This window comes from Miniopterus schreibersii (assembly GCF_964146895.1).
Source record: "Miniopterus schreibersii genome assembly, chromosome: 21".
NCBI classification, from domain to species: domain Eukaryota; kingdom Metazoa; phylum Chordata; class Mammalia; order Chiroptera; family Miniopteridae; genus Miniopterus; species Miniopterus schreibersii.
Window position 1 is genome coordinate 10,247,634 of NC_138123.1, and position 12,691 is coordinate 10,260,324.

At 45.8% G+C, this 12,691-nt stretch overlaps 1 protein-coding gene across 2 annotated transcripts in view; it reads left to right on the forward strand.

The window, feature by feature from the left end:
- Positions 1 to 12,691, forward strand: part of PLD5 (phospholipase D family member 5) — a 144,312-nt gene that overhangs the window by 55,837 nt on the left and 75,784 nt on the right. For both annotated transcript variants that reach the window (XM_081124127.1, XM_081124128.1), the window contains exon 2: positions 8,208 to 8,344. In XM_081124127.1, coding sequence (XP_080980253.1) covers positions 8,208 to 8,344 — 137 coding nt within the window. The remainder of the gene's footprint in view (positions 1 to 8,207; positions 8,345 to 12,691) is intronic.

Consider the following 12,691-nt stretch of genomic DNA (forward strand, 5'->3'; position numbering starts at 1 on the left):
TGTTTTTGAGCAGGATTATGGCTTTACTCTCGAGTAGTATGGCTTCTCCTTCTAGGAGAGAATGAATAGGCTGAGCTAATTTTACATATCAGGCATTTTCTTAATTGTGTCCTGTATTTTTGTCCAGAATGCATTTAATTTGGAAGCCTTCCCAAGCCCTGTAAAAAGTGAGTGCCAACATATTTTTCAAACACAAATTGGATTGGATAATGTTTACGTTGGATGCATGCAATTCAGTTATTTCTTTTCGCATAAATTCTCTCTACTCATGCTGAGAAAACCTCCAGAATAGTGACACTTATTATAGCTTTTCTCAATCAATTCCCAAATATTTATTGAGCCCCTACTATGTGTGGAACGTGGTGCTAAACATGTGAGGAATGAAAATAAGAATCATGCACAGTCTTGCTCTCCAGCTTGGGAAGTAATTATTGGGGAAGGTTTAGCTTTGTGAGAAAGGAAAGGGCTAGAAAACTAATCCTGGGAGGAGCCTTCGGGTGCTGCCAGCCCACCTCTTGCTAAGTGCACGTGCCCCATATAGATCCCCCCAATGGTGTCGTCTTGCTCAGCTGATCCCTGCTAGTGAGGGGGCCTCACCACCTCCCTGGGTTTCCTGTTGGACTTTTTGGACAACTGTGATCCTTAAAATTATGCCTTGATATTGCATAAAGATCTTCTCCGTGCTTTCCATGTAATCTTTTGTCACGTACCAGGCCGACAAAAATGTGAAGATCTCTACAGGGCCTTGGGGTTTAAGAACTTGGGTTAAATGCTGGAAGTTTGCATGAAAAGGGCTCTCGCATGTTTTCTCCTTGCAGTAACCGCGAGACAGGCGTGATGTTCCCCATTTTACAGACCAGGAGGAAGGATCTCAGAGTCAGGTGACTAAGCGCAAGATCACACAGCGAGCACAGCAGAAATGTAAAACTCGCCGTGGAAACTCCAGCCTCTTTCTGCTTTCCACACGTGCCCCTGCCTCTGATTCCTGTTTGCTTTATTTGCATTAAATTTCCCTTTTTTGCAAGGTGGATGTCCTGTTTCTAGGACAACCCAATGTGGGACAGGTTCTGGGAAACCCTGCGACTCTTTTTGGTCACATTGCTTCTTGGTTATTAGTTAGAGGCACTAATGTGGTTAAAAGAATTCAAACCTTCCTAAAATTAGCTTCTTGATGTCTCCCCTGCTCCCCAAATTCCCTCTCTAAAGCAATGCTTTCATTTAATTGTTCCCCTAACTTTAATATCTCCCAGTCCTTATCTTTCCAAGTCAGTTTTTAAAATTCCCCATTTGTCTTTCTCTTTTGATTTGTATTGCTTTATTGTAATACTGAAATAAAGATCGCTTTAGTACAGTAAACCCCATACAGTACTGAACTGTAAAAAAAAAAAAATCTGCTGCCAGGACCCCTCTTCTGGGAGGTGTTTCCTATAACCAGGCACAAATATTGCAGCCAGAGCCACGACTTTCAACGCCCTGGACGCTTTGGCCTAATTCTCTGCTCAGCACTCCAGGGACTGCCGCGCCTCCCTGCCTTTTCCCTGGGCCTTGTACGCGAGGAATTGTCCCTCTGCTGTTGGGAGGGACACGGTCTCCCTGCAGCCTAGGCCAGGGGTCATTTCAGCTGGTCTGCCTGAGGACCGAGTGGTGGCCACTGCTTGTTGAAACGCAGAACCTTCCTGTTGCACGGTGACGGCACCCACATGAAGCAGAAACCCATCATCCCGATTCTTTTCAGCCTTTCATAACTGGACTAAGCAATTACACCAAGGTCATTTTGACCTTGACATCAAATAATAGCTGCAGGTGCTCGTGGAAATGGTTTGAAAGTATAGTCTTTCTCTGCCGACAGAGGGAAGTGAGGAGGGTGTTAAGAGAATTTTAGGATATCTCTCCTTGTTTCTCTCTGCCTAACTCCAACGTAAGTCCCACCCCTGTAAGGTTTTCTTGTCTGTGTGGGGTTTTTCCCAGTTGGCCAGAGTCTATGCTTATCTGGGCAGTTACTCTAAGCAGGAACTTTAATACTTTGTATTATTCTTATTCCTGATAAACTACATCAAACCTTTTAAACACTCTAGCAGTGGGATAGAGCAAGGTCTAAGAGCATTCTGCAGAGCACCAGGCTTGTGCTGGAGATGAGATTCTATCTCTCTGAGCTCATAAAATAGAAGGGGAGCCGACATTCAGGGCTGTTGGGTTCCCATAAATCCGTGGAGCTGTGAAGGGGATGCTGATCTACATTAGGGGCCACTGTTTATCTTGATGTCCCAGGAAGCATAACTCTGGCCACTGCAGAGAGCGAGCTGGAATGGATGTCTCCTCCTCACACCAGATTGGCTCGAGTCTTATATCACTTTATATTATTAAAAGGAAGGGCATAAAAAGGCAGAGTGGCGCATCTATTTCAGTCTGCTGCTTAGGTACCGCTCAGAAAATCTCAAACAGATATTTTTTCCCTCCATGAGCGTTTGAGGGGTTTTAAAATTCTAGCACTTTGAGATGTTTATCACTCTTTTGGGATTTTATTAGACATTCTTGTAGATGCTGCATGTTACCACGGTAATATCATAAATAACATCTAAACAGGGTCCTTGGGAAGAGATAAGCAGACATTAGACTGATGACCAGTTTATGAAAACTGTTGGCGTAGATAATTAAAACCCGTTGAGAGTGCCGGCAGTTGTGAGATATGCATTAAAATGCAAATGCTCTTTTGATTAATTAGAAAATTAACTACAGTGTTGTGTATGCCAGGGGTTGAGAATTTTAAGTTTGAGAATAATTATATTTTCTCACTTTGAAAACTATTTACTTCAAGGACAGGACTGTTTGTTACTACCACAGATGGAAAAGTGACTTGTCATCTGCCAGACTTTTCCAGACTCATGTTATTAACCCTCCAACATTGACTTGGTGGCCCCACCCAACAGCCCAGCTTCTCAGTGACTTTTCATTGTCATCTCTTCCACCCCATCTCAGTCACCTCCTGCCACGATTACACCTTCGATTTTATTATCAGCAGGACAGCATCACCTCCAATACCCCACATGGTATCTTCTTTGCTCTCGGCTCACTTACAGCACAATTGTAATTGTATTGACTACGTAGATCCTTCTGTCCATGAACGTGTGCATCTCTATTTAATCCAGTGTTTTATTCTTTATATACAAGGAAATATTACTTGGCTATAAAAAAGAATGAAATCTTGCCCTGGCCAGGTGGCTCAGTTGTTTAGAGCATCATCCTGTACACCAAAAATGATAAAGGGAATCATTTGACTTTGGATGGTAAACACACAATGCGATATACAGCTGATGTATTATAGAATTGTACACTTGACACCTGGCAGGGAAGATATCATGATCACGAATTGTACACTTGAAATCTATATAATTTTGTTAACCAATGGCACCCCAATAAATTTAATTTTAAAAAAGGAATCCTTAGAGGAAAGCCTGATTCAGCTCTTCCTTTCTGTGTGTTGTCAACTAATGGAAATAGAAGGAACGATAGAATTAAAAAACTATTATTTGTGATGGGAAGAGACTAGACTTCAGGTGGTGAGCCCACAACAGAGTATACAGATGTCATATTATAAAGTTGCAGACCTGAAACTTATATAATGTTATCAACCAATGTTATCCCAATAAATTTAATTTTAAAAATGCCACTTGGCAACGATCATAGTAAAATTGATTCAGGCAAGACTTATCTAAAACTGGTAGGTGAAAGTGTGCTGAAGAGGCAGGGTATTTGCATAGTCTCAAAATATATCTCTAGAAAATACTTTTTAGTTACAACAGGAAGGTCATGACTTTATAGTGAAGATACCTGCTGGACGGCACCTTGATCAAGGGACTAAAGTAAACACCCAGAGTAATGTGGCAAATCAAAACCAGGTACCTCCCAGTAGAACACCACGAGAAGGACCCAGCGTCACCTCCATGTTACTCCTGCCAAAAATGCATAAGCTGGATCATGAAGAAACGTTAGGCCCATGTTGAGGGGCATCCTGCTAAAGAGCTGGCCTGTAATCTTCAAAAACAGCAAGGTTATGGAAAACCATGTGCCGTCACTACCGGTCATGCCTCCTTGGGCGTACCACAAGGTCATAGCCCGAAATTTGTGCTGGGAAATAGAGCAAAACCATGGAGCTGTGGAACACACCTCCTTCCCCAAAGCATCAGGAACACAGGCCCTGGGGTGACTATGGTGACGACCGTGCATTTTCACAAAGGTTTTGGTTGAAAACTTGGATTGAGAAGTGTTGTGGGAGATCGGAGAGCAGAAATGAGTTGATTTAAAAGATTTCCCGGGGGATGGTTCCCAAGGTATTTTCAGTGCAGATGGGATAACGTTTGAAGATGAACAGTGGAGCTCAAAATTGCTCAAAAGTTAGCTGGCTGTTAATAAGAGGTTAGAACTTGGATGAAGAAATGCATGGGCTGGGCTGGGGCTCTGGGGTGCCGGGACAAAGCAGAAAGAGAGAGAACTTTCCAGAAAAGGGGGTCAGGATGAAGGAGAGTTGTTGGAACCCTTGGAGTGGTTATCTGAGGACATTGCCGCTTGGTTGTGGTGCAGTGAGCTTGGGTTGGGTTTGCATTCATTTTCTGCCACTAACCAGATGCTGGTCCCTGGGAAATGACTCATCTCTTCCTAATCTCCTACCTGTACGTGACTAGGTGGTGGTGCTGAAAGGAGTGCACCTTTCCAGTGCAATACTCCAAAGGCAAAAAGCACATATCACTCCCAGGGCCTTAAGGGCACACCCAGTGGGAGTGAGAAATTTCCTAAGAGTCTCATGTATATCTTAAAGTACACGGGTGCGCAAAAGTAGGTTACAGCAGTCAGTACACAAAACACAAGAGTCTATTCTTGTATTATAATTTATAAATTATTGTATTATTGTCCATATGAACAACTATAAAACCTACTTCTGCCCACCCTGTATATGAAAATTTCCCTCTGTACCATATTTGGAGCAGTGAGGCCCTTCAATAAATGTTAACTTTCTTCTTTGGCCCAAGAGTGTCATCCCATTGGTTGGCCATAGGGTCCAAAATGCCCTAGTATTCTCAGGGGTCCTGGTGAAAGCCACAGAAAACAAATGAAGTGTGTCAGATGGGCTTATTAACATCCATTAATATGTTACTGGGGATTGAGTTGTGTGTGTGTGTTTTATTGGGAATTGATGAAAAATAGACCTGCTAAAAGTTGAGGTGGGTAATGGAATAAAAGCAGAAGTTTGGGGCAATAGAGCAGAAGTGAAGGGTCTCAGCCTTGGAGCCGGGCCTTGAGTGTAGATTTGTGGGCGGGAGGGTAATAGAAAGTGGGTGGTGACATAAACCTACTTGAACTTACCACGGGGGGAAATAATAAAACTGTTGAAAATTAGACCTGTCAGAAAAGGAAACAGCGGCTACAAAGTAATGTGAGACAGAAGATGTGCCTCCATGTGACCTAAGATGTAAAACTCAAAAAAAAAATTTTATGAAAATAGAAAACAAAAACAAAACAAAAAATGAAGAGAGCTTTGTTATAGCTCAGCTATTAGTTATATGTTGTTGTGTTTCTTGAAACACTTTTTTCTACCTCGTGTGTTATTTTATAGCACCCTAGCTATAGCTATTTTAGCAGTGGCTGGTCCTGCCCCCACCTCCCTCCCTGCGCACACCGACATACCTGGTTTTATTTGCAGTCTCTTAACATTAGGAGAGAAGCTGAGATTTATTTGAGAGGCAGCTAAAACCAGGCACTTGCAGAGAGGAATAAGCTGAGAGGATAAAGGGAGGGCAACCAAGTACCCTGAAGGGTTGCAGGGATTGTAATGGGGGCCATCCAAAGGGCAGCTGGGTACCTTATGGTTAAGAACTCAGATTTCTCCTGGGAACTCAGCCCTGTGCCCGTGGGTGACCTCAGTGAACACGGTACACAAAGCAGCGAGACGAAGGTGGCTGCTGCTCTTACCTGGAGAAAGCCTTTCGTCTCAGATCTCCTGCTGGACTCGTGGATTTAGCCAGTTATCTCCTGGGCCAGAGAAGCAAGGATTGCCATCCACAGTCAGCGCACGCTGACTTCTGGGAATGTGGGAGAAAGGTTCTGAAGTGTGGAAGACCCACGAGTGAGAGGAGAGTCCGGAGGGAGGGAGAGACCTGGGCAGGGGGGAAAAACTGGGGAAGTCCAACCTCAGCAGTGTTTGTTGGCCATAAAAGAATTAAACTCTCCTCTGTGAGGCAAGCAGTGTGGAAGCCCTGATTTGATGTCCTTGCAGTTTAACCATTTAGAAAACTGGACAGTGCAGCTCTTGGGGCTGGGACCCACGTTATCTCGGAGAATATGGGGGGGGGGGGGCTTTGCACTTAGGCAGACAACACAGATGCATCTGAGACATATGCCAAAATGATACTGTTCTCGGCCCAGAAACTGCCCTAAAGCAACCTCTAGCCTGATCCCACTGCCTGCAGACTCAGAGGGATAGGCCAGGATGCACTTGGTAGGGGCAGGATGGATGGTCAGGCAGCTCGGGACCTTGACCTAAAGAGAGAGGACCAGGAAAGGCGAGAGCAGGGGATGACAGATGTGTATGCAAAATGGCTTTGTAAACTGGAAAGCCACCTGTCAGTAGGTGTCAGTTATCGCTGTCCCTGCGCACTCAACCTTGGCGAGAAAGTAGAACCCAAGTCTCTCGTGAGTGGAGGGATTGAAGGAGGGTTGCTCCAGGAAGAATGAAAGCCATGCTGTAAAAACTAATATGAATGGAGCTACTTTAAGATTCTGAGCTGTCATCCCAGAGAAACTACCTGGCACCTCTCACCCCTCGAACCTTGAGACACTGGACATAATAACCTTTGGACTGAGCCTAAAGCACCAGTGTATCCCAAACAACTGTTGGGAAAGATAACAAGGAAGCAGATGCTATGACCACCCGACTGGTGACTGGTGGACTGAAAATTAAAAGCATCTGCACCTATAGGAATTCCTTTCTTCTGTTGATGTAATTGTCCCCCTTCCCGGCCACATAAAGAATCCCCCTCGCCTTGGTCTGCTACTCGGAACACTCTGGATTTCTGCCTGAGTCAGTGCTCCCAGCATAGCTGCTCTTTGGATCTCAAATAAATGCGTGTGGCCTCTTGGGTTCACCTTTTGTTTTCAGGTTAATGATGTTTACTCTACTTCTCTTCCTGATTCCATCATTTTCTCACAATTCGTTTTGTGGCTTAGGAGTTTGTGAAGTGGTTTTCTTTGCTTTTGAGGGAGTGACAAATGTGTCTGGTAGGAAGGTATGAAGGCTTGAAGAGCAACTGCTATTAACGTCTAAGCCAGAGGAAGATTTATGACTAGCGACTGAGCCCAGCTTGCCTTCAGCTCCAGACCACAGTCACCCGCAGTCTCTCTGTAGAAAGTCACTGCTCTTTGGCTCAGGGTGGGGCTGTGAGCTGAGATCCATACACTCCACTGGGCTCCACAAAGCAGTGTTTTTCTAGTGCTCTGCCGGTGTGTGGAAATAGCTGTGCCGTGCACATGGTTTGTGATGGGCTTTTACCTGAGTCTTTGCATAAGGAGGTTGATAAAATAGAGTTTGGAAGGTGGTGGTCATAACAGGGGCCAGAAAATACTATGGAGCCACTCTGGGTTTCATTTTTCATCAGCAACAATGGATCTTGTAGTGAACTTCTTCTTGACTGCTTTTTTTTATAAAGATTTTTTTTTAATTGATTTTTAGAGAGAAGGGGAGGGAGAGGGAGAGACAGAGAGAAACATTGATGTGAGAGCAAAACATCCATCAGCCGCCTCCTGCACGCCCCCTGCTGGGGATCAAACCCACGACGAAGGCATGTGCCCTGATGGGAATGGAACCGGCGACCTTTCGGTGCACCGGATGGCACCCAACCAACTGAGCCAACACTGGCCAGGGCTTGGCTGCTTTTGATTAGAACAAGGGAGAGTAAACTTATCTGGAAGTCTTGCTACAGCGGTTTGAATTATTTAAGAGGCTCTCACATATTTGGGGGGCAGTTTGAAGCCTGTGTTGAGAAATAAGCATGAAGGTCTTAGGCATTTTCACCCAAGAGCAGCCCCTCTCTGGCTGTGATGAAAGTCCTGGCCTCCCAGAGGAGCCTCGTGGGATTTGAAAAGCTGTCAGATCTTGCGCTGCCCAAACCAGAAGCTGCCTCTCACTGTGCTTGCTCTTCTCTGCTTCCTCCCCGCAGTCCCAGCAGAAGTGCATCGTGATCTTCGCCTTGGTCTGCTGCTTTGCCATCCTCGTGGCGTTGATCTTCTCGGCCGTGGACATCACGGGGGAAGATGAGGATGGGCTCTCGGAAGAAAACTGTCAGAATAAATGCCGGTAAGGAGGTGACAGGCGAGAACTCCCACTGAGGGGGCGGGCGAGAAAGCCAGGGGGGCCCGGGACGTGGAGAGGAAAGTGTCATCACCACGCGGGGTCAGGATTCACCTTGGGTCACGCAGAGGCTGGACTCCGAGTCCGCTGACACTCTTACTGTTAGACCGAGGTAGTCAAAGTGGGTAACGATTTAATGCGCTTTACAGTTTGGGCGGACTCTGTACAGAGGGATGGTCAACAAGATGACACTTTGCACGAGCCTGCATTCCTGGAGGCCTCTGCTCTGCGTGCGAGGTTTCCGTCTGTTCTGTGCTGGCTAAAAGTGAGGCCCCCAAATGGACAGGGTGCCCTGTGCTAGTTGTTACATCCAGGGGAAGTTAGAAAAGCACCATCTCAGAGAACCATCTCATGCCAACTTAAAATTAGGGGTTAAATAAATAAGCATGTTGGTGAGGGCGCACAGGCTCCTCACTCCAACCCAGTGGAGCACACAGGTTTTGCTATCGATCTAGAAATGACAACGGTCTTGTGTCTCTGTGGTTCCATTAAATAATGCCTCCGTGGGGTCATTCCTGATGATGGGAAAGCCACCAAAGCATGGTGTATCCCATAAATCTCCTCACCCTGCTTGTCACCCAGCTGCTACTGGTCTTTGAGGTCATGGGGAAGGTGTAGAAAACTACCGAGAGGGGGACCGATAGATAAGTGGTCTATTTTTCTATACATGTTGCTGAAAAGCTGAAGTCAGACCACAGAATTACAATAGTTATTATGAGTTATTGCTTATAATGAATTTTAATTATAATTTTTCCCTGTGGAAAGCATCGGTCTAAGTGCCTCTCCCTTCTAGCTTAAAATCAACAACCTGGTCATGTGTGTGTGAGTTTTTATACCCTGACTGTTTTGCCTCGAGGGTTGAATGCTTGGCACACACAAAAAAATTGTCTGGAAAAGGCAGTTGAAGTTTGTGTTCTTTGTAGCTTATGATGCATTAGAGTCGAGTTACCAGGCAGCTGTATTATATACAGAACAAAGGATACAGGTGAGAAATCAGTGTATATTTTAGATTTTTTTCCTTCATGTTCAAAGGGTGCCCCTCAGTATGTTTACTTCCCAGGCTGAATTTGAGGGGAAGATTGTGTCGGGATCACAGGAAAGCAGTCGAACAACAGCGATTGTCACCCTCTTCTCCCTGGAAGCTCCAGACACTCTGTGGACAAGGGGCCAGTGGCTCGCTCAGGGGAATGGCTTTGCCCTCAATCTCACCTCACCCTATAATGAAGGCTGCTGGGTACTTTGAACTTTATAAAGGTCAAACTGTAATAACTTCCTTAAGACAAAACACCCTTGTCTCTTAACACACATTCCCAGCTATAAATGGTAGTTTTCAGCCAAAAAGAGGGAACCTTCGAATTATGTCTCTTTTACTTGGGGGAAGCTATAATTTAATGTTTACTCTGAACTCATGCTACTGGAATTTGGGCCTGGTTACGTCTTTTGGCTTAATTGGTAACTCAAGTGATGGCTCAGCACAGCTCCCGCCTCCTTCCAGCACATATCCTTCAATGACCAGCCATTCTCCTGCTTCCTCTCCCCTGGGTAGCTGGAATCACGACCTGGTGACTAGGTGCCATCGGTGCGTGCAGCCGTCTTTTTCTAGAATCTCAGCCCCTCCAGGTCTTTCTGTCTCCTCTAGCCTCTTCCCCTGCGTCCTGTGTTTCTGTTCTGCATTCTCAGCCTTGCGATAGGCACTTCTTGGATGCCTGCCCTCATCCCGACGACCCTCTGCTTGTTGGGCAGCTGTGAGTCCTGGTACCCCAATCAGGTGCCAGTCTTTAGTGGGACGACCCATTGTTCCACTGTCTTCACTCAATCATTCTCATTTTGACTTGATGACATTTTCTGACCTCGCCCACTCCCTCATCATTACAGACGTCGGGTTCTAACTTCCAGGACTCTCTGCCACCTTCCTTTGTGCCTGGCTAACACACCTCCCAAGCAGCAGTCCCATCCCTTGCCATTGTCCTTAGTAACTCTAAAATGTACTTCCCAACACCCTAGGCTTTGTGTTTTTAACCACCTCAAGTCAATACATTTACTACCTTTGCACCTGCCAGCAAATTCCTCCGCTTCCAGGTCAGCCCAATTCAGGGAATGACCAAGGGCTTTGACATCAGAATGATCTGGATTCCTATCTGCATCCTACGACTTAATGATCTGTAAATGTGGGCAAGGCAGTAATTTAATTATTTCATGCAGCACCTACTTGCAGAGCACCAAGGGACTGAAAGAAGAGTTAACAATAGCCGGGGAAACAGCCATGGCCGTACTCTGTGGTCAGAACCACAGAACCACATAGAATGCCAGAGGGCTAGGGGAATCACCTGGCATCGCAAAAAGAGGAAACCTGGCCTTGGACTCAGCTCTGCCCCTGCTGGGTTATGCAGACTATTTTAGTTTCATTTCCCTTAAAAATGGTAGATTTTTTTAAAAAAAATCTATCTCACCAGGTTTTATGAGGCTCTAGTAAGTTGTAGAAACCTACAACAAAGCATAAAGAGACTCCTAACAAGCAATATATAAATATTAACCCTCTCCCTGAAGTCAGAAGTCCTCTCTTCACAGCCAACTTTCTGTTCCTCCCACTTCCTCACTTATCCCGAGTCTACCCTGTCTCCTGATTTTAGTTAGTGGAGTAAACAAGGGCCAACCACATGAGAACAAACAGGGTATGTATTCAGAGCTCACTATCACAGGGCAGGCAGACACCATCACCTGCGTATGGCAGAGACTCAGAGGCAGGCAGAGCAGTGGGGAACCTTTACAGTAGCAAGAAGGGAAGGTTCAGGTGAGCTCTGATTGGAGGCTGTTGGCTGGGGAAGCTGGAGGCCGGCCAGCTAGTAGTGTGGCATCCTGTGCGATGGGCTTGGAGTGTGTATTTGACTCTTTGGGAAGTGGAGACAAAAATTAGGGAAGCTGGCACTCATTAGTCAAGTCCTGGCCATTTGGTGGTAGAAGTTCTTGTTCAGCCCTCTAGATTGTGACTAGAGATAGCTGCCTGACCTGCTACAAGCCTGACTTAGAGCAGGTTGGCTCTCTGGGCTGGTTATTGTAGATAAGAGGTTGGCTTCCTGGGAAGGTTGCCGTAGTTTGTGGGTCAGAGTCCTATTTTATATATACAAGGTCTGGCCATTGTCCATTTGCATTTTCATTCTTCCAGTTTCCGGATCCTCCTCCTGTAGTACCAACCCCTTCTGAATTAACTTTAAATGTTTTCATTCTCTTGTTATCCATTTGCTAGCCCATGATGCTTCTTCCTGCAGCATCCCAAAGCCTTCACTTGCCTCCTTGGATCTTTTATATATATGTCTTTATTGATTTTTGAGAGAGAGGGGGAGATGGAGAGAAACATTGATCGGCTGCCTCCTGCACGCCCCCCTACTGGGGATCGAGCCTGCAACCAGGCATGTGCCCTGTCCCAGAATCGAACAGGCGACCTTTTCGATGCATGGGACTATGCTCAACCAACTGTGACACCAGCCAGAGAACCTCCTTGGATCTTTTGCTTCAGCCACGCTGCCAGTTGGTAAACTGGTTCACTCCTGGCTCCATCCACCCTTCTGTCCTCAGAGCAGCCTGACCATTGCTCCAATTCCTCATCAGCCTGCAGAGTAGAGTGTGTTTCTCTGTTCTTAAGTCCTAGGTTCCTCCAGGCAGGGATGCCCCCTGGTAAAAGAGGGGAGCCGATTTGGGGATGCACCCCACTGAGCACACTGGCACCCAGGTAGACCAGAAGGGAAAACCACCGCCCCGCAGGTGTTCTCGAGCACACCAGTCCCAGCTCAGCCTCTGTGAAGACTTCCAGCCCTTCCCCATTCCTTTCCTGGCACTGACTTCCCCAGACTCTACCTCGAGGTGGCATTAGTGAGAGCACATGCTGCGCAGCCTCCAGTTACCCTTCACTTGGCTCCCATAGTTTTCTGTTCATGCTTTTCTCCTACTGGCGTCATTTTCATAAAGAGCGTTGTCTGCTCAGTTCAACCTTTGCTGAGGTCTCACTACTTTGAAGTTGCAGTTAAACTCCCTCTGGGTTTGTAGCTCTTCTCACTCCTGAGAATTGAAAGAATATAAACTCTGTCAACGGCTTCTCCCTGTTTTGACAGTCTCTTCTCAAGATCTCCTATCTAGTGCTCTCTTTCCTAAATCTATTGTTTAATTCATCTTATCTCTGCTACTTCAAGTTGCACTGTCAACTCAGTGTTTCCCCAACTCTTGTATGTCTTTCTAAAAATATGTATCTCCCTATAAAAATATCCTATTTATAATTTTTCTGTCTGACTTATTTTATTT